Source organism: Salvelinus alpinus, chromosome 9 (assembly GCF_045679555.1).
Source record: "Salvelinus alpinus chromosome 9, SLU_Salpinus.1, whole genome shotgun sequence".
In the NCBI taxonomy this organism is placed as follows: domain Eukaryota; kingdom Metazoa; phylum Chordata; class Actinopteri; order Salmoniformes; family Salmonidae; genus Salvelinus; species Salvelinus alpinus.
In genome coordinates this window covers 19,965,491-19,988,102 of record NC_092094.1, presented here as the reverse complement: position 1 = coordinate 19,988,102, position 22,612 = coordinate 19,965,491, and the positions used below count along the sequence as shown (strand labels likewise).

Sequence of the window (22,612 nt, the reverse complement as noted above, 5' to 3'; positions counted from 1 at the left end):
CAAGTCTCTTGGGGTATGTCTCAATATGCTTGGCACATCTAGCCACATCTAGCCATCTATTGACTTTGGGGGGGTGAATAGTTATGCCCGCTCAAGTTCAGTTTTTTTTGTCTTATTTCTTGTTTCTTTCACAGTAAAAAATATTTTGCATCTTCAAAGTGGTAGGCATGTTGTGTAAATCAAATGATACGAACCCCCAAAAAGTCAATTTTAATTCCAGGTTGTAAGGCAACAAAATAGGGATAGAGGATAGGCCTATCAGAGGAAACTAGCGGAAGGGGGAGAAAGGACATTACAGCAGCGTATTATTAGAAGCTCTACATCCAGATGTGTGCTCATCTGAATAATGATGACAACTCCATCAGCAAGTCAACCAGGCTGAAAATCATTTACAGATATACTTGACAGTACAGCAGATTACACAGGCTTCAAGTAAGAAATACTTTTAAAAAATACATTAGGTAGGTATCGGCGTGTAGTGTACTAACCACCTAGACATGGCTTTATTTAACCCATAGAAATTTCTCTCTGCTGTCACACACGTTCAGGTCTGAAATGTGACTGATGTCTGTCTGAGGAGCACAGCTCTAACATCACTGGATGTTTCTGCTCTCAAGGCTTTAATAATAGCAGAGAATGTTAGAGGTTCAGTGTGCCACAACTCATCCCTGTCGCAGAAGGCTCCTTGCTTAGCTTGCATGCATACAGTCTAATATTTCAGAGGAAGTGTATGATTCAATATTATACTATATGTACAAAGTATGTGGACATCCCTTCAAATATCTGGATTCGGCTATTTCAGCCACACCTGTTGCTGACAACGAATAAAATCGAGCACACAGCCATGCAATCTCCATAGACAAACGTTGGCATTAAAATGGCCTTACTGAAGAGCTCAGTGACATTCAACATGGCACTGTCATAGGATGCCACCTTTCCAACAAGTCAGTTTGTCAGGTCCCTTAGTTCCAGTGATGTGGAAATCTTAAAGCTACAGCATACAATGACATTCTAGACGATTCTGTGCTTCCAACTTTGTAGCAACAGTTTGGGAAGGCCCTTTGCTGTTTCAGCATGACAATGCCCCCATGCGCAAAGTGAAGTCAATACAGAAATGGTTTGTTGAGATCGGTGTGTAAGAACTTGACTGGCCTGCACAGAGCCCTGACCTCAACCCAAATGAATTGGAACGCCGACTGCATTGGGCCTAATAACCTAATAGCCCAACATCAGTGCACGACCTCACTAATGCTCTTGTTGCTGAATGGAAGCAAGACCCCGCAACAATGTTCCAACATCTAGTGGAAAACCTTCCCAGAAGAGTAAAGGCTGTTATCACAGCAAAGGAGGGACTAACTCCATATTAATGATGATTTTGGAATGAGAAGTTTGACGAGAACGTGTCCACATACTTTAGGTCATGTAGTGTATATGAGATATCATCAACCTAAGATACATTTCTCCAGGAAGGATAACTAAGCATGGTCATGAATCATGTCACATTCCCTTGGATAACAAGGTGTTAATTTAAATGTAAGGCTTCAATGAGTACGGTTACATGCACACAATAATGCGATTATTGTGGATTGTGTCAGATGAATATAATAGTTAGATTAAACTTCTTCGGGATCGGTGTCCCTTCCACGGGACGGTTGAGCTAACGTAGGTTAATGCGATTAGCATGAGGTTGTAAGTAACAAGAACATTTCCCAGGACATAGACATATCTGATATTGGCTGAAAGCTTAAATTCTTGTTTATCTAACTGCACTGTCCAATTTACAGTAGCTATTACAGTGAAATAATGCCATGCTATTGTTTGAGGAGAGTGCACAATTTTGAACATGAAAAGTTATGAGGCACATTTGGGCAGTCTTGACACAAAATTTTTAACAGAAATGCAATGATTCATTGGATCAGTCTAACACGTTGCACATATACTGCTGCCATCTAGTGGCCAAAATCTAAATTGCACCTGGGCTGGAATAATACATTATGGCCTTATCCTAGAGTCGCCTCTTCACTGTTCAAATCAAAGTTTATTTGTCATGTGCGCTGAATACAACAGGTGTAGACCTTACAGTGAAATGCTTACTTACAGGCTCTAACCAATAGTGCAAAAAAAGGTGTTAGGTGAACAATAGGTAAGTAAAGAAATAAAACAACAGTAAAAAGACAGGCTATATACAGTAGCGAGGCTATAAAAGTAGCGAGGCTACATACAGACACTGGTTAGTCAGGCTGATTGAGGTAGTATGTACATGTAGATATAGTTAAAGTGACTATGCATATATGATGAGAGTAGCAGTAGCGTAAAAGAGGGGTTGGCGGGTGGTGGGTGGCGGGTGGCGGGACACAATGCAGATAGCCCGGTTAGCCAATGTGCGGGAGCACTGGTTGGTCGGCCCAATTGAGGTAGTATGTACATGAATGTATAGTTAAAGTGACCATGCATATATGATAAACAGAGAGTAGCAGCAGCGTAAAAAGAGGGTTTGGGGGGGGGGATGCAAATAGTCCGGGTAGCCATTTGATTACCTGTTCTGCCTGTCTTATGGCTTGGGGGTAAAAACTTTCCAACTGTCTGACGTTGAGACTGGTGTTTTACGGGTACTATTTAATTAAGCTGCCAGTTGAGAACTTGTGAGGCATCTGTTTCTCAAACTAGACACTCTAATGTACTTGTCCTCTTGTTTAGTTGTGCACCGGGGCCTCCCACTCCTCTTTCTGTTCTAGTTAGAGCCAGTTTGCGTTGTTCTGTGAAGGGAGAAGTACACAGCGTTGTACGAGATCTTCAGTTTCTTGGCAATTTCTCGCATGGAATAGCCTTCCTTTCTCAGAACAAGAATAGACTGACGAGTTTCAGAAGAAAGTTCTTTCTTTCTGTCCATTTTGAGCCTGTAATCGAACCCACAAATGCTGATGCTCCAGATACTCAACTAATCTAAAGAAGGCCCGTTTTATTGCTTCTTTAATCAGAACACCAGTTTTCAGCTGTAATAACATAATTGCAAAAGGGTTTTCTAATGATCAATTAGCCTTTTAAAATGATACATTTGGATTAGCTAATACAACGTGCCATTGGAACACAGGACTGATGGTTGCTGATAATGGGCCTCTGTACGCTTATGTAAATATTCCATTACAAATCAACCATTTCCAGCTACAATAGTCATTTACAACATTAACAATGTCTACACTGTATTTCTGATCATTTTGGTGTTATTTTAATGGACCAAAAATGTGCTTTTGTTTCAAAAACAAGGACATTTCTAAGTGACAACCAAAATTTTGAACGGTAGTGTATGACGTAGAAATTTGACTACTATTTGACTACTTTTGTAGGGAGGCGAGATTTTTCTTGAAGAGTTCAGTTATGAAGCTAAGGATCAGGACGCCATGTTAATCATGGATGATTAATGGTTGTGCTCGGTGGTGGGCATGGTAACCATCTCTGTAGTTCTGGGCCTGTGGTTGGAGTGTGTTGGAGTCCATAGAAGACCAGCTCAAAGTCACTTTAGTTAGCAGGCTGGCGATAGAGGACCTCTGTGTGTCAGAGATTAAGATATTGTTTTCATAATGTATTGTGTACTTTTATAACCAATTGCCTCCACTACATTGTAGCAGAACTGTCTTCAATGCCTAGTTGGAAAAACTTTGTTGATGCCTGATTGTTCACTTCATTGACAATGCCACTGAAACCTGTTGTGGTGTGAAATGAAGATAAGTGAAGATCTGAATGTACTCTCAGTTTGACAGGTTGTGGCATATGGAGAGAACATTGAAAAGTTAGAGAATAGATGAAAATAAAAAAACTGCAATTTGGAAAAGTATGCTTATTAGCCCTACTTTGCTTTGCTGATTCTGCCTACTGTGGTTGTGAGTGTTCCCTCCATCCAGTGACTACAGAAGGAGTGGGAAGGAGATCAGCTTCAGCCCTACTGTGGGGACAACTCTGGTAGTAAATCTGTATTTTCTGTCTGGAAAAAAAGAGAATGGAGAGATGCATCACGGATGTCATTACCCTGCTCTCCACCTCCCTCCTAATGACATCAGCATTGGGAAATGGGAACGGGGAGGGCAGAATCGATACCCCATGAAATCCCCTTCCCCCCTGCAAAGTCTCTCCTCCCTCTCCCTGCAACTCCTTCTTTCCCCCTCACCTTTTCCCTCTCCTTCCCCCTCCTTCCCTAGCTTCAGAGAGACTTCCATGTGGCTCCCCCTGGGGAGAGGAAGGGGGGAAATATGCATTGATTTCTGCAATGTTGTTGTAAAAAATATATTATGCCTGAGAGGCATTGTGTTGGGCTGGTTAGTAACCTGCAGTATGTGGAGAAGCATGTGGAAACGAGAGGGAGGGGGACGTGACATGGGGGTGTGTGGGTGTTATTACTGAGTACACAGAGGGACAAATGACAGGGGAGGGGTGGAGGATGACACTGACCTGTCACGCTCCACAGAAAGTGATCTTGTGTGTTGTTTCAGGCTTTTGCGACAGTGTGGACATTGTGACGGTGTGGACATTGTGACGGTGTTGACTCTGGAGAGAAGAGGGGAGGGAGCCGCAAGCAGATTACACAATACGCAGTAGTAGGAGAGGTGTGGCCTGCAGATAGAGAGATAATAAAAAAAAATAGGTAGCAAATATGATAACTGATACATGTGGGGTAGAAAGTTTACCCTTTAGGCCATGCAAACTTGAACAAATCGAGCGAGCAAAGAAATGTGAAGAGGGGCATTTATTTAAGTTGGTATGGCATTATCTAAACATGGTACATTTTACTTGTTTTAGATTAAGCATTAAAAAGATGGTTACTGTGAGGATTAAGTCAACTTTGACGTTCTAAAGCTAATCAATCATGTTGCCAGCGAGGCCTCTTAGAAAGTCTATATCCTGTATAATTAGTCTATGTGTATATTTAGTCCCCTCTGTGGTTTTTGTGTCCTCCCTTGTGATTCTCGCATGAGTAAATCAAGGTCTAATGCTGGTCTATGGGAGCAGCCTGGGGTGCGTCCAAGATATCATGTTTTTCAAATAGCTCTTTTTACTGTAGTGAAATGATTCTGGAAAGGGAACTGGACTCCTGTGCCTGTAGGCTTCTGTATTGATTGTAGAACCCTACTTCAGCTGTTTGTGCCGCAAACTCAACTTTGAAGTCACTGCAAAAAGGAGTGGACCCATTCACAAGAGAAGGTTTGTTTTAGTTGGTTTTATACCCAAATGGCCTCATTGTGCTGTTTTAGGCTATTTTGAGGAAACTATTTCTGTTGATTTTTCTAAGTATACTTCATGTACTTTTCACTGTTATACACTGTTGTATGTCAGTGTGAAACTTTTTCTTTTCACCTTTATTTAACCAGGAAGGCTAGTTAAGAACAAGTTCTCATTTACAACTGCAACCTGGCCAAGATAAAGCAAAGCAGTGTGTAACGGCTTTCTTCCTGGGATGAAGGAGAGGACCAAAACGCAGCGCGGCTAGTGTTCAACATGATTTAATAAAGATAATAACGTGAACACTACAAGCAACAAAACAATAAATGTGAAAACCGAAAACAGTCCTATCTGGTGCAGAACATAAAGACAGGAAACAATCACCCACAAACAAACAGTGAAAACAGGCTACCTTAATATGGTTCCCAATCAGAGACAATGACAAACACCTGCCTCTGATTGAGAACCATATTAGGCCAAACAACAAACCCAACATAGAAACACAAAACATAGAATGCCCACCCAGCTCACGTCCTGACCAACTAAACAAAGACTAAACAAAGGAAATAAGGTCAGGAACGTGACAGTACCCCCCCCCCCCCCCAAGGTGCGGACTCCGGCCGCAAAACCTGAACCTATAGGGGAGGGTCTGGGTGGGCATCTGTCCACGGTGGTGGCTCTGGCGCTGGACGTGGCCCCCACCCCACCATAGTTAATTCCCGCTTCCGTGGCCTCCTCTTAACGGTGACCCTCCAAATTAACCCCACTGGACTGATGGGCGCCTCTGGACGGAGGGGCAGCTCCGGACTGAGGGGCAGCTCCGGACCGAGGGGCAGCTCCGGACCGAGGGGCAGCTCCGGACCGAGGGGCAGCTCCGAACCGAGGGGCAGCTCCGGACCGAGGGCAGCTCCGGACCGAGGGGCAGCTCCGGACTGACTGACAGCGCAGGCGGCGCTGGGCAGATGGACAGCACAGGCGGCGCTGGGCAGACGGACAGCTCAGACGGCGCTGGGCAGACGGGCAGCGCAGGCGGCGCTGGGCAGACGGGCACACATGTAGGGAGGAGACGGAGAGACAGCCTGGTGCGTGGGGCTGCCACAGGAGCCACCAGGCTGGGGAGACCTACAGGAGGCTTGGTGTTAGGAGGAGGCACCTGAAGGACCGGGCTGTGGGGGAGCACTGGAGCTCTGGTGCGCAGTCTTGGCACCACTCCCCCAGGCTGGATAACTACTCTAGCCCGGACCCTCCAGAGTGCAGGCACAGGTTGAACCGGGCTGTGGGTGAGCACTGGAGATCTAGTGCCTACTATGCGCACCTCTCCCTTAGGCTCCACTCCCACATTTGCCCGGTACGAGCGGAGCGCAGGCATAGGACGCACTGCACCCTCCCAGCGCCCCGGAGACACAGCACGCAGAGCCGGAGCAGGATACCCTGGACCGAAACGGCGTACCGGAGACCAGACACGCTGAGCAGGCACAATACGCCCTGGCTGGATGCCCACACTCACATGATACTTTCGGGGGGCTGCCCTATAGCGCACCGGGCTATGGGCACGTACTGGCGACACCGTGCGCTTAACCGCATAACACGGTGCCTGACCAGTAACGCGCTGCTTATAATAAGCACGAGGAGTGAGCTCAGGTCTGCTACCTGGCTTAGCCCCACTTCCCGTGTGCCCCCCCAAAAAAATAATTTGGGGCTGCCTCTCGTACCTGTCGCGCTGCCGTGCTGCCTCCTCACATCGCTGGCTCCTCTCTCCGGCTGCCTCTCGTACCTGTCGCGCTGCCGTGCTGCCTCCTCAAATCGCTGGCTCCTCTCTCCGGCTGCCTCTGCTCTCCTAGCTGCCTCCACCTGTCTCCATGGGAGGCGATCCCTTCCAGCCAGGAACTCCTCCCATGTGTAGCAGCCCTTGCCTTCCAAAACGTCTTCCCATGTCCATTCCTCCCTCTTGCGCTGCTCTTGCTGCCGCTGCCTGTTACCACGCTGCTTGGTCCTTTTGTGGTGGGTGATTCTGTAACGGCTTTCGTCGTTGAAAGGAGAGGAGGACCAAAGCGCAGCGTGGTGCGTATCCATAATTTATTAGAATACTTCTCAATAATAACAAAAACAATAAACAGACGAAAAACCAACGACGCTACAGTCCCGAACTAGTGAACACAGAAAAAAGCAGGAACACACGAACAGGAACAATCACCCACAAACAAACAGTGAAAACAGGCTACCTTAATATGGTTCCCAATCAGAGGCAGGTGTTTGTCATTGTCTCTGATTGGGAACCATATTAAGGTAGCCTGTTTTCACTATTTGTTTGTGGGTGATTGTTCCTGTTCGTGTGTTCCTGTTTTTTTCTGTGTTCACTAGTTCACTAGTTCACATATGCGTATCTGTATTCCCTGTCATGTGAAATCAATAGATTAGGCCTAATGAAATTATTTCAATTGACTGATTTCCTTTTATGAACTGTAACTTAATCAAATCTTTAAAATTGTTGCATGTTGGGTTTTATTTTTTTTCAGTGTATATTTTTTATTTGTATGTTTAGCTCACATAATATAATTTAAAACTATTAATTAAGGTGTGTGTAATAGAATAAACGTGGCAGAAATTAATGTAGACTTTAATAAATGCATTTCTATATCTTCCTAAATATTTTTTTGCAATGGTGAGGGAGTCCCAAGATGGAGGCGCGGTGGCTTCAACACAGCACAGGTCAATCAAGTTGTAGAAACATCTCAAGGATGATCAATGGAAACAGGATGCACCTGAGCTCAATTTCGAGTCTCATAGCAAAGGGTCTGAATACTTATGTAACTAAGGTACTTATCTAAGGTACTTAACTAAGGTACTTAAAATTAAATTAAAAACCTGTTTTCGCTATGTCATTATGGAGTACTATATGTAGATTGATGAGGATTTTTTCAAATGTAATCATTTAAAAAATAAGACTGTAACATAACAAAATGTTGAAAAACTGAAGGAGTCTGAATAGTTTTTTAAACATCACATTACATCTTTTCACAAATAGTTTCATGTTTAATCACATACGTTTCACAATATTTAGAATGACAGTTGAAGTCGGAAGTTTACATACACTTAGGTTGGAGTCATTAAAACTCATTTTTCAACCACTCCAAAAATGTATTGTTAACAAATTATAGTTTTGGCAAGTCGGTTAGGACATCTACTTTGTGCATGACACAAGTAAATTTTCCAACAATTGTTTACAGACAGATTATTTCACTTATAACTCACTGTATCACAATTCCAGTGGGTCAGAAGTGTACATACACGAAGTTGACTGTGCCTTTAAACAGCTTGAAAAATGACAGAAAATGATGTCATGGCTTTAGAAGCTTCTGATAGGCTAATTGACATCATTTGAGTCAATTGGAGGTGTGCCTGTGGATGTATTTCAAGGCCTACCTTCAATCTCAGTGCCTCTTTGCTTTACATCATGGGAAAATCAAAAGAAATCAGCCAAGACCTCAGAAAGAAAATTGTAGACCTCCACATGTCTGGTTCATCCTTGGGAGCGATTTCCAAACGCCTGTAGGTACCACATTCATCTGTATAAACAATAGTACGCAAGTATAAACTCCATGGGACCACGCAGCCGTCATTCCGCTCAGGAAGGAGACGCGTTCTGTCTCCTAGAGATGAATGTACTTTGGTGCGAAAAGTGCAAATCAATCCCAGAACAAGAGCAAAGGACCTTGTGAAGATGCTGGAGGAAACAGGTACAAAAGTATCTATATCCACAGTAAAACGAGTCCTATATCGACATAACCTGAAAGGCCGCTCAGCAAGGAAGAAGCCACTGCTCCAAAACCGCCATAATAAAGCCAGACTAATGTTTGCAACTGCACATGGAGACAAAGATCGTACTTTTTGGAGAAATGTCCTCTGGTCTGATGAAACAAAAATAGAACTGTTTGGCTATAATGACCAGAGTTATGTTTGGAGGAAAAAGGGGGAGGCTTGCAAGCCGAAGAATACCTTACCAACCGTGAAGCACGGGGGTGGCAGCATCATGTTGTGGGGGTGCTTTGCTGCAGGAGGGACTGGTGCACTTCACAAAATAGATGGCATCATGAGGATGGAAAATTATGTGGATATATTGAAGCAACATCTCAAGACATCAGTCAGGAAGTTAAAGCTTGGTCGCAAATGGGTCTTCCAAACGGACAATGACCCCAAGCATACTTCCAAAGTAGTGGCAAAATGACTTAAGGACAACAAAGTCAAGGTATTGGAGTGGCCATCACAGAGCCCTGACCTCAATCCTATTGAAAATGTTTGGGCAGAACTGAAAAAGTGTGTGCGAGCAAGGAGGCCTACAAACCTGACTCAGTTACACCAGCTCTGTCAGGAGGATTGGGGCAAAATTCACCCAAGTTATGTGATAAAAGAAATAAAAGCTTAAATAAATTACTCTCTACTATTATTTTGACATGTCACATTCTTAAAATAAAGTGGTGATCCTAACTGACCTAAGACAGGGTATTTTTACTAGGATTAAATGTCAGGAATTGTGAAAAACTGAGTTTAAATGTATTTGGCTAAGGTGTATGTAAACTTCCGACTTCAACTGTCAACCTGACAGCCGAGAAATGTACACTTTAAGAGATACAGTTATGTATCTCGACAGGAAACACACCTTATACCTATTTTTTATTTTAAAATCGCACTGTTGGTTAGGGCTTGTCAGTAAGCATTTCACTGTAAGGTCTACACCTTTTGTATTTGGCGCACGTGACAAATTATCTTTTGATGACTGTCCCTTAAGTGTCCACGGACCATTCCCACATTCTCAAAAATATAAATATTGCTTAATTATTCAAACTGTTGACGTCCAAGTGTCTCTCTGTGCTCCACAGTTTACATTCCAATCTCGAACACTACAGAGCATAGGGGCAGCGTATTTTATGACCGACCATAAAACAGCCGACTTCCCGCTCTCCCCCTCTACGAGAGAGATCATACTGTAGAGCATACTGTAGACCCACTGTAACCTGATCCTTCAGATCGTCACAGCAGAGTTATGACACACCTAAAGGACTCTCAGACCATGAGAAACAAGATTCTATGGTCTGATGAAACAAAGAATGAACTCAGCACCTGGCCAATACCATCCCTACGGTGAAGCATGCTGGTGGCAGCATCATGTTGTGGGGATTTGTTTCAGAGGCAGGGACTGGGAGACTAGTCAGGATTGAGGGAAAGATGAACAGAGCCATCCTTGATGAAAACCTGCTACAAAGTGCTCAGTACTTCAGACTGGGGCGAAGGTTGGTCCTTCCAACAGGACAACGACAAGTCTCTGAATGTCCATGAGTGGCCCAGCCAGAGCCCTGACTTGAACCCGATCTAACCTCTCTGGAGAGACCTGAAAATAGCTGTCCAGCGACACTCCCCATCCAACCTGACAGAGCTTGAGAGAATCAGCAGCGAAGGGGAGAAGCTCCCCAAATACAGGTGTGCCAAAATGTTTGCGTCATACCCAAGAAGACTTGAGGTTGTAATCGCTGCCAAAGGTGCTTCAACAAAGTACTGAGTAAATGGTCTGAATACTTTTCCCCGTTTTTTATTTTTAATACATTTGTAAAAATGTCTAAAAACCTGTTTTGACTTTGTCATTATGGTGTGTTGTGTGTAGATTGACGAGAAAAAACTGTAACGTAACAAAATGAGCCGCTAGTGCTGATGACATCACCCCTGTGAGTGGACCTACCGTAGACCCAAATTCCAAGGCCTACCAGCACACATTCACACCAAGAGCGCTCTGTTGACTGCTCTGTAAACTCTCTCCTGTAATGATTAATGTTGTGTAAGGAGAATACTGGATTGTTCCCAATCACCCAGTGCACTAAAGACTGGCTGTGGGTCTTGTTCCCAGCCCAGTACTCCATCTTCCTGGCTATAAGCCTGGCATCTCTTATTAGCAGCCCAGTACTCCATGTTCCTGGCTATAGACCTGGCAAGCGAGTCACGGAGACTGTAGACTCTCTCGGTCTCTTTCATAACTCCTGCTTTGTGACACAGCCATAAGTTGCCTCTGTCTCATACTCACCTCCTGCTCTGTAACACAGCAATTAGCAGCCTTTCTCAGGGTGTCTGCTGGAAAACCAATCAGCCTGCCTGGGATTAACAGTGTCTCTCTCTTTCTCTCTCTCTCTTTCTACCCCTTTCTCCACCCTCTCTTCCTATATCTCTCTCCCTCTCTTTCTACCATGCAATTAATTGGCTAATGCAGATTTGTCAAAGAGAGCGTGTGTGTGGGAGTGGTTCTCCACATTAGAGCTTTGATTCAATCTCACCCTATGGTATCAACGGAACACTTGGGATAAAGATTCATACTGTAGAATTGGAAGGGTGAAAGGTGTTGTCATTCAGATACTTCTGGATGGAGGAACCACATGGACCTTGACATAAGAGTTGTCAGGGTGGAAGGTGTTGTGTCATTCAGAATGTTCTGGATGGAAAACCACAAGGACCTTGAGATGTATCGTTGGCTGAATGGGTTCATTTAATTAGACCTTCAGTTAATGTAATTTATAACCTTTAATTTCTTCAAGAAGCGGAAAACTGGAGAGACATTCTGAAATATGACATTTGAAACAACTTGCAACAAAAAAGTAAATGGAAAACAAATGTATGATTTGATGAAACACAGTGCTTCCCCAATGTGCTTCCCTAAACATTGATATATAATGATATTCTACAGATACTAGGGCCGTGAAACGATACAATTTTAAAATCTAATTAATCGCAGGACTTGCTGTGATTAATCACAATTAATTGCATATTCAGAATTAGCTCAAATTGAGCTGTAATTTAAGAAATTTTTATACAAAAAGCATTACAAGAATATTCAGGTCTTGATTTTGTCCAAAGTAACAGTTAGCCAAATCAGGTAAATTGATAAAGCACACTTTCGTTAACCTTGTTTTGGCATCACAACGTTTTTAGCTGCATATGATATGTATTTTCGATGTTTTCAATTTATTTTGAACACATTCAGACAATGGGATTAATTAAAAAATGTAAACTAACTCTGACAGCCTCAATACATTGAGTGTACAAAACATTAGGAACACCTGCTCTTTCCATGACATAGACTGACCAGGTGAAAGCTATGATCCCTTATTGACGTCACTTGTTAAATACACTTCAATCAGTGTAGATGAAGGGGAGGAGACAGGTTAAAGAAGGATTTTTAAGCCTTGAGAGAATGGAGACATGGATTGTGTATGTGTGCCATTCAGAGGGTGAATGGGCAAGACAAATTATTGTAGTGCCTTTGAACAGGGTATGGTAGAAAGTGCCAGGCGCGAGTGTGTCAAGAACTGTAGCGCTGCTAGGTTTTTCACGCTCAACAGTTTCCCGTGTGTATCAAGAATGGTCCACTACCCAAATGACATCCAGCCAACTTGACACAACTGTGGGAAGCATTGGAGTCAACATGGGCCATCATCCCTGTGGAACGCTTTCGACACTTTGTAGAGTCTATGCCCTGATGAATTTAGGTTGTTCCGAGGGCAAAAGTGGGGGGTGCAACTCAATATTAGGAAGGTGTTGCTAATATTTTGTATACTCAATGTATATACACATTGTAAGTTGCATTTTATCAATTTTCAGGCTTTTTCAAAAGTTAAGAAATGAATACTCAGATGTTGATTGACTGGGGTAATGACTAATGGGGCTGAGTTTTCACCGTCATCGTCAGTGCCAGTGCTAAAGAATGGATAGAGTTTCTTATTGAAAGTGTAATCAGTGAAGGAGTAGATATGAGACCTGTTATCCACATCATAGAAGGAGACCTGGCCTTGTTCATAATCAACATAAACCCCTATCTTCTGGGGCTTCTGACTAAGAGCGATGAGGATAGCAGGGCTTTCAGCAGCTACATACCTATCCCCATCCCTCAGACATATAGCCAGGTATCCATGGCCAGGGCTCAGGGTGACCCCACTCTGCCTGTTGATGGACTCTACGGCCACTCCTAAATCCAACCTAGTCTTACCTTTCACCTGCACCTCATAGTAGAATCTCCCTGAGGAGAAGCCCTCCTTTGCTAGGACATTAACAACTAAATTAAACCTTTCAGGGCCATCTGTGACATTTTGCCAGAGATCTCCAATTCTCACTTGTTTCCCGTCTTCAGAGACAATGAGGTACGGATGTGCTGTATCAGGGTCCAGAGTCACATTCACTGCACACTTTTTAATCCTTCCCAACTCAGCTGCAGACAGCCTGCTCTCTTCACTATTGAGTGCTTCTCTCAGCTTGTTCACAGCTCTCCTCATAGACCCCACACTGGGATCACTGTGAATGCTGACCTCAGACCAGTCAATGATGGCTGGTGGGGTACACAGGGACGGGAACATCTGGAGAAGGTGAAGGTGGTCCTCAGTGTGTGAGAGCTGCTCCAGTTCAGAGCTTCTCTCCTGTAGTTTAGAGATTTCCTGTGTTAGCTCTAGAATGTGTTCTATAGCCCCGGTTGTTGCTGCTTTCTGCTTCTTTTTGATCTCCTCAATGACATCTACGTAGGTCTTCTGAACGAGCCGTGCCACTTCAGTCAGGAACAGCAAAGTGTCCTCTTTCTCCCTCTCCACATTTTTCTCGATGAGTTTTGCAGAGTGTACGATCTCCTTCATCTTCTTTCGACGGTCCTGGATCATCAGCTGCATTTCCCCCCGCACTTTCTTGAAGTCTGTCTCTCCACACTCATCCCTTGTGTGGACGTAGTGGTGAATGACCTGGTCCTTGTCCTTACAGAATGGATAGTGACCAGTTTGGCCGCTTCCACAGGTGTGTCCGTCTTGTTTCATACTGGACTCATACTCCAGGTCTTCCTCCTCATCATCAATCTCAATATCTTCTTCGTCCAGAGTAGCGGTGCGCACCAGGCACACAAATAAAAGCAGGTACAACAGGCTGGCATGCAGGCCCCTCCCTATCCACTTGTTGTTTGGCGACATAGCTGGGAACAAGACAACACAGTCAGTTATTTTTTTGTTTTGTTTCTATTTAGTTTAGTTCAGTTTAGCTTAGTTTCAGTTCAGTCTATGTAAAACATGAATGGAAGTTCCCATTCCTGAACTGAAACTTGATTGACTGGTGCAGATCAGATGTACAGATAAAGCCAGCATTGGTCACAGGTATTCTCGGGGTAAAACCTTTGGTTGGCACAGTCTGCCAGTCAGTGACTCATTTTATTTATTTATTTTATTTTTATTTCACCTTTATTTAACCAGGTAGGCTAGTTGAGAACAAGTTCTCATTTGCAACTGCGACCTGGCCAAGATAAAGCATAGCAGTGTGAACAGACAACACAGAGTTACACATGGAGTAAATCACATCACTTGTTAAACTGAAACCAAAACAATGATAGAGATACGTATATTTGCCTCTAAAATATATTTTCTATTTCAGTTTTAAAAAGAATACAAAAAAAACATTCAAACACCCAGTAGGGACAGTAGGGTCGTTCCACTAATAGAGTGTCCTTTGCCTTCCTTTGATATTTTATACTGAACAAAAATATAAACGCAACATGTAAAGTGTTGGTCCCAGAAATTTTCCATATGCACAAAAAAGCTTATTTTTCAAAATTTCTGCACAAATCATTTTACATCTCTGTTAGGAAGCATTTCTTTTTTACCAAGACAATCCATCCAGGGATGGAAAAAGTACCTCATTTTCAAACTTGAGTAAAAGTAATGTTATGTTAATAGAAAATTACTCAAGTAAAAGTGAAAGTCACCCAGTAAAATTCTACTTGAGTAAAAGCCTAAAAGTATTTGGTTTTAAATATGCAAATCAAAGTAAATGTAATTTCTCAAATATACTTAACTATCAAAAGTAAAAGTATTTACTATTCAAATTCTTGATATTAAGCAAACCAGACGGTACAATTAAATTTCTTATTTTTTTATTTACACATAGCCAAGAGCACACTCCAACGCTAAGACATCATTTACAAATGAAGCATTTGTGTTTAGTGAGTCCGCCAGATCAGATGCAGTGGGGATGACCAGGGATTTTCTCTTGATAAGTATGTGAATTGGACCAGTTCCCTGTCCTGCTAAGCATTCAAAATGTAATTAGTACTTTTAGGTGACATGGAAAATGTATAGGGTAAAAAGTACATCTTTTTTTTTAGGAATGTAGTGGTGTAAAAGTAAAAGTGGTCCAAAATATAAATACTAAAGTAAAGAACAGATACCCCCAAAAAACTACTAGAATAGTACTTTAAAGTATTTTTACTTAAGTACTTTACACCACTGAATACATCCACCTGACAGGTGTGGTATATGAAGAAGCTGATTAAACAGTATGATCATTACACAGGTGCACCTTGTGCTGTGGAAAATAAAAGGCCACTCTAAAATGTGCAGTTTTCACACAACACAATGCCACAGATGTCTCAAGTTTTGAGGGAGCGTGCAATCGGCATGCTCTCGGCATGGTTAGATGAAGCAGATGCTAAACTACAGGACTGTTTTGCTATCACAGACTGGAACATGTTCCCGGGATTCTTCCGATGGCATTGAGGAGTACACCACATCAGTCACTGGCTTTATCAATAAGTGCATCGAGGACGTCGTACCCACAGTGACTGTACGTACATACCCCAACCAGAAGCCATGGATTACAGGCAACATTCTGAGCTAAAGGGTAGAGCTGCCGCTTTCAAGGTGCGGGACTCGAACCTGGAAGCTTACAAGAAATCCTGCTATGCCCTGCGACGAACCATCAAACAGGCAAAGCACCAATATAGGGCTAAGATTGAATTATACTACACCGGCTCTGACGCTCGTCTTATGTGGCAGGGCTTGCAAACGATTACAGACTACAAAGGGAAGCACATCGCCGAGCTGCCCAGTGACACGAGCATACCAGATGAGCTAAATCACTTCTAGAGCCTATTGGAGCTAGGAACACAAGCATTTCGCTACATCCGCAATAACATCTGCTTAATATGTGTATGCAACCAATAACATTTTATTTGATTACCCAAAATGCACTCTATTGGTGGAATGACCCAGTAACCAGCTACACATCCACCAGAGCAGTACAAAATGAAAAGCACTGTGAATATCACTTAATTAACACCAACCACAAACAAACACAATAATGTGTACCAGAGCCCAAAGAGTTTAATCTGTCCTGGGGCATATTAGTAGGATACTACAATACAATAACATTTGTGCTGTATAATGCAATGTAGAACTGGCACACGTTATGTAATGTTGAACAGTCAGCTGATGACTGTCAAGCAAATAACTGCCAGTCTCACGGTAATTGACCGTTAATTAACATAAACATATTTAGCATCTCCTGGCTTCCAATCCTACAAGCCACTGATGCAGACCTTTGGAATATCTACATTTTAAAAAGTCTATTAATTCCATGTAATATAGCCTACACAATAAATCCATTATTTATTTTAGACCAGTCTAAAAAAAAACATGATATGAATAAAATGTAGTCTATTTCAGAAGAGCAGAATAGCATACTCTGAGTTGTCCTTATGTTAGGCCCTGATCAGGCTACGCCACATGGCTGTGGGCCACACTAGTTCATTAGGCAGACAAGATTTGCTTAGAATTCCGTGTCATTATTATATATTATTTTATAGTATGAAGAATACAATTGAACATAGCTGAATAAAATAGAAAGGATATTTTCTCCAAACGACTTGAGGCAGTGCGCACATGTAGCTATTCTGTGTTGAGCGGTTAACAAAGAAACAGGTCCTCCTATATGCTTAATTTAGAGTTATTTATGCAACTTTAGTTGTCATATGAACGTTGGGCTGTATGTTTTGATTTTTAATACATTCTAAGCCTGCATGATGCTACTCTAATAATGATTTGAAAAAATCTCATGAAAGGCATGAGCTCTGCTTTGTTTTTTGAGCAGGCTGCACACATTTCATCATTCTCAAAAGTGACCGCAAATGCAATTACGCATGTAATGCTTTTATTATAAAAGTGAATTTTTATGGTGAAAATGATCTTCCCCAAACTTGGAACTTATGTGCTGTGTATGTATGCCAGGTCGGGTTTACACCCGTTGTAAATCAGGATTAATGTGCTTCATTTTAAGACGTTCGTTGTGATACAAACCTTATCAAAAAATAGGCCTATGGACTACGCTACATGAGGTGTGCGACTATTATTTGAAAAAGTTGCAAAAAAGGTATGTGCTGTATCTTGCCTTACTGCACACAAGCTGGGCATCACTCACAAGTGATAGGCTAATATTGTCACCCATCAGACTATTCTTGATTTAGTCTTGTCTTTACATACTGTATACTAAATAATATATGTGTGAAATTTGTTTAGAATGGCCCATTATCATGCACCTTTCTTAAAAAAGGGGCTCAGGAAAAAATACATGTCATCTATGCACTTAAATAGCGAATTGAGGACGCTTTTTTCTGGGGTTAATTTTCATGCCAGCCAGGAAGGCTAAACTCCTGTTGTAAAGAGAAGCAATGTGCTTAATATTAGGAAAGTTGAGAAATGAATATAGTAGGCCTAGCCTTTAGAAGTTGATGTGATCCTCCTCTTTTTAATAGAGGTCATCACTCTGTTTTCTCACACAATTGCATAGCCTATAGAAATGTTGAGCAACATGGGCTCTCATGAATTGTTTGATTTTCGATCACATTTGCATTGATGTCAGAGTGAATTGAGGGACAAAAGAGTGCTGAGTACCAGGCAGTTAACAAGTTTGGTAGGCTACTGATGACCATCAGCAGCATCAGAGCTTGGAGAAGTCTAATTACCATGACTAAACGGTAACGTGAAATTTGACCGCCGTCATGACTCGTGACGGCCGGTGTGGCAGTAATACGGTCCCCATAACAGCCCTAGTCCAATCTATACATTACTTTTCTATCGAAGCGTTAAGAAATATCCCCTTGGTAAATAAACCTGTTCACTCACCTGATTGTGTGCTTGTCTAGTAGTGTTTCTGTATGACTATCTTCTTTCACTTCAGTGATAATCACTTGAGGCGATTACTTTATATAGCCTACAGTACCTGGCCAGGACAGTTTCACTTTACTGTATTACCCTGAAGTCAGTTACCGTACCAGCGTAAAATATGTATTTCCTCCTCCCCTTCTCCTAAAGAACTATTACATCATATCAACATGAGGTAAGTTAAGTTAAATATTAACTTCGCCGTAGCAGTGCTCATTCTATCATGTTGGCTACAATAAAACACCCTAATTTGATTTAATTCATAAAACCACTTGTTCAGTGAACTAAATTACTTTTTCACACCGAAATACATATTAATTCTGACTGTCCTGCTCATTGTCTCCAGCCAGGCCAGTATATAGGACAGGGATGGGCAATTGGACAGGGATGGGCAATTTTGTTAGTCACTCTCACTGTCACGATCGTCGTATGAGTGAGACCAAGGTGCAGCGTGGTATGCGTACATTCTCTTATAATGAATAAACACTTAACAAAAACAACAAAATCAACGGACAAAACGTGAAGCTATACAAATAGTGCAGACAGGCAACTAAACATAGACAAGATCCCACAAACACAAAAGGGAAATTGCTGCCTAAATATGATCCCCAATCAGAGACAACGATAAACAGCTGCCTCTGACTGGGAACCATATCAGGCCACCATAGACATACAAATACACCTAGATAACACACCCAATTCACCATCACGCCCCAACCAACACAGAGAAAAAACAGCTTACTATGTTCAGGGCGTGAGACTCACTCAGATATCATATTAAAAAACTGAAAACATTTCTCTTCATCCTATGGCAAAAGGTGTAGAATTGCAACAAACTTGCAACATTTTCTCTGCAACATTTTCTCTGAACTCAAAAACATTAAAGTGTTCTCTCTGCTGTCAAGTGTGCCACAATTATTTTGGGGGGAGGCAACAACATTTCACTTATGGCCCCCAAAAGGCTAGGTCCGCCTCTGACTGCATGTGTTGGTATGGGTTGTGGGTACGCAGAACCGCAAACCACTGCGGCGCCCTCATGATGAGTTCAGATTTTTGGTGGCCCCCACCCACATCCCTGATATAGGACATAAGGCTTCTGAGGCCCTAATGAATCTCTGGCTTTATGGAGAGCTGGAGACAGAGGAGAGGGACACATCCCTCTCCATGCAGACACACACAACTTGATTTACCATGCGGCTGCCTGGAGTTTACTAGACAGGTCCTCTGTGGAAGAGTAATACGGCCCAGGCACACCTGTGGTTTTTAACAGTTTGATGGATGGAAGATGAGATGCTGTCACAGCCTGAGGGAATCTGGTTAGTGGTTAATGTGAGACTACTCTGCACTGGGCTGTATGAAGATTTTTGAGCTTTCAGAGCAGAGACTGATTTAAATTGAGCCCACAGGCACATACTTACCACCCAGTCATTTAATGTAAGAATATCTGTAGTTATTAGAGTATCTTAGCCGTTATAACTTATGACTGTGGAGGATATTATAAGCTTTATTTTTCTCTCTCTCTCTCTCTCTCTCTCTCTCTCTCTCTCTCTCTCTCTCTCTCTCTCTCTCTCTCTCTCTCTCTCTCTCTCTCTCTCTCTCTCTCTCTCTCTCTCTCTCTCTCTCTCTCTCTCTCTCTCTCTCTCTCTCTCTCTCGGAGTGACTGAAGCTAGGGTGATGGAAGGGGTCCAAGAGCCCATGCAGTCTGCCATTGCATCATGCTGATGAGTCAGGACAGGTCTTACAGGGCATCTTGCATCAAAGCCTCTTCTCTTTTCCTCTCCTCCTTTCAGCCCACTTCGTCTGTGTTCTGACCTTTTGGCGCAGTTACCACTCTGCTGAGCCAACCGTCCCCAACCGTCCCCTCTAGGGCATATTACCCAGCTGAGAGAGCTGGTAAAATACGTTATAAAATGATGTGTTAGTAAATACTGTAAAAAGCCATCTCTTTTCTCTTCCCTCTGTTTGTCTGTATGTCTCTCTCTTAAAACTTCATAGGGATAGGGGGCAGTGTTTCCACTTTGAACAAATTGCGTGCCCAAACAAAATTTCCTCCTACTCTGTCCCAGAAGGTAATACATGCATATTATTATTACTATTGTATAGAAAACACTCTGAAGTTTCTAAAACTGTTTGAATTATTTCTGTAAGTATAACAGAACTCATTTGGCAGACAAAAACCTGAGAAGAGGTCAAAACAGGAAATGAGAAGTCGATTTTCAAAACAGTGTCAAATGGTACCCCGTCTAGATATGGCTGAACAAACACTGCCTAGGGCTTCCACTAGATGTCGTCGTCTTTAGATGTTAGTCTTATTATTCTACTATAAAGGAGGGGTTCATAGGAGCTATTCTAGTGAGTGGTCGTCAGAATTCTCAGTCAGGATTTGCGCGCGAGGGAGAGAGAGAGCTCTCGTTCCAATGCTCTTTCTTCAGACAATGAAATTCTCCGGTTGGATCGTTATTGATGATTAATGTAAAACACATACTAAATATGGATTGCAAACATCATTTGACCTGTTTCTACGACCTGTAACGGAACTTTTTGAGTTTTTGTCTGGATGGATTGTTCGTGCGTCATGAAATGGATTCCTGGGATGAACATGCTAACAACAAGTGGCTAAATGATGGGCTTTATGGAACTTTTCAGTCATTTATTGTCGATCTGGGAATCCTGAGAGTGCCTTCTGATGAAGTTATTCGAAGGTAAGTGCATATTTATAGTGTTTTTGTAGCTTTTTTAGACACCAAAATGGCGATTATTTCTTTGGCTGGATTGTGCTCTAAACGCCGTTCTCAGATTAATATTTTTCCGTAAAGTTTATTTTGAAATCTGACAGCGGTTGCATAGAGGATAAGTTTATCTTTAATTATGTGAATAACACTTGCATCTTTTATCAATGTTTATTATGAGTATTTCTGCAAAATAACCAGATGTTTTGGAATCAAAACATTACTGCATGTAACGCGCCAATGTAAACTGAGATTTTTTTATATATACAGTGGGGAGAACAAGTATTTGATACACTGCCGATTTTGCAGGTTTTCCTACTTACAACGCATGTAGAGGTCTGTAATTTTTATCATAGGTACACTTCAACTGTGAGAGACGGAATCTAAAACAAAAATCCAGAAAATCACATTGTATAATTTTTAAGTAATTAATTTGCATTTTATTGCATGACATAAGTATTTGATACATCAGAAAAGCAGATCTTAATATTTGGTACAGAAACCTCTGTTTGCAAATACACAGATCAAACGTTTCCTGTAGTTCTTAACCAGGTTTGCACACACTGCAGCAGGGATTTTGGCCCACTCCTCCATACAGACCTTCTCCAGATCCTTCAGGTTTCGGTGCTGGCGCTGGGCAATACGGACTTTCAGCTCCCTCCAAAGATTTTCTATTGGGTTCAGGTCTGGAGACTGGCTAGGCCACTCCAGGACCTTGAGATGCTTCTTACGGAGCCACTCCTTCGTTTCCCTGGCTGTGTGTTTCGGGTCGTTGTCATGCTGGAAGACCCAGCCACGACCCATCTTCAATGCTCTTACTGAGGGAAGGAGGTTGTTGGCCAAGATCTCGCGATACATGGCCCCATCCATCCTCCCCTCAATACGGTGCAGTCGTCCTGTCCCCTTTGCAGAAAAGCATCCCCAAAGAATGATGTTTCCACCTCCATGCTTCACGGTTGGGATGGTGTTCTTGGGGTTGTACTCATCCTTCTTCTTCCTCCAAACACGTCGAGTGGAGTTTAGACCAAAAAGCTCAATTTTTGTCTCATCAGACCACATGACCTTCTCCCATTCTTCCTCTGGATCATCCAGATGGTCATTGGCAAACTTCAGACGGGCCTGGACATGCCCTGGCTTGAGCAGGGGGACCTTGCGTGCGCTGCAGTATTTTAATCCATGACGGCATAGTGTGTTACTAATGGTTTTCTTTGAGACTGTGGTCCCAGCTCTCTTCAGGTCATTGACCAGGTCCTGCCGTGTAGTTCTGGGCTGATCCCTCACCTTCCTCATGATCATTGATGCCCCACGAGGTGAGATCTTGCATGGAGCCCCAGACCGAGGATGATTGACCGTCATCTTGAACTTCTTCCATTTTCTAATAATTGCGCCAACAGTTGTTGCCTTCTCACCAAGCTGCTTGCCTATTGTCCTGTAGCCCATCCCAGCCTTGTGCAGGTCTACAATTTTATCCCTGATGTCCTTACACAGCTCTCTGGTCTTGGCCATTGTGGAGAGGTTGGAGTCTGTTTGATTGAGTGTGTGGACAGGTGTCTTTTATACAGGTAACGAGTTCAAACAGGTGCAGTTAATACAGGTAATGAGTGGAGAACAGGAGGGCTTCTTAAAGAAAAACTAACAGGTCTGTGAGAGCCGGAATTCTTACTGGTTGGTAGG

General features: G+C 42.6%; 2 protein-coding genes across 3 annotated transcripts in view; one reads left to right on the top strand and one right to left on the bottom strand.

The window, feature by feature from the left end:
• LOC139583964 (protein bicaudal D homolog 1-like) overlaps nt 1-22,612 on the top strand; it is an 83,904-nt gene that overhangs the window by 5,469 nt on the left and 55,823 nt on the right. The gene's annotated exons all lie outside the window — the stretch shown is intronic.
• On the bottom strand, nt 11,729-18,340 carry LOC139583965 (pyrin-like). The gene is made up of 2 exons (XM_071415430.1): nt 18,171-18,340; nt 11,729-14,194 (listed from the first exon to the last, which is right to left on the bottom strand). The coding sequence occupies exon 2, from the start codon at nt 14,190-14,192 to the stop codon at nt 12,846-12,848; it is 1,347 nt and encodes a 448-aa protein (XP_071271531.1). The 5' UTR covers nt 14,193-14,194; nt 18,171-18,340; the 3' UTR covers nt 11,729-12,845.

What these genes read in the sequence shown, in the direction of transcription:
- LOC139583965 (XM_071415430.1), bottom strand. Translation starts at nt 14,192, where the DNA reads ATGTCGCCAAACAACAAGTGGATAGGGAGGGGCCTGCATGCCAGCCTG.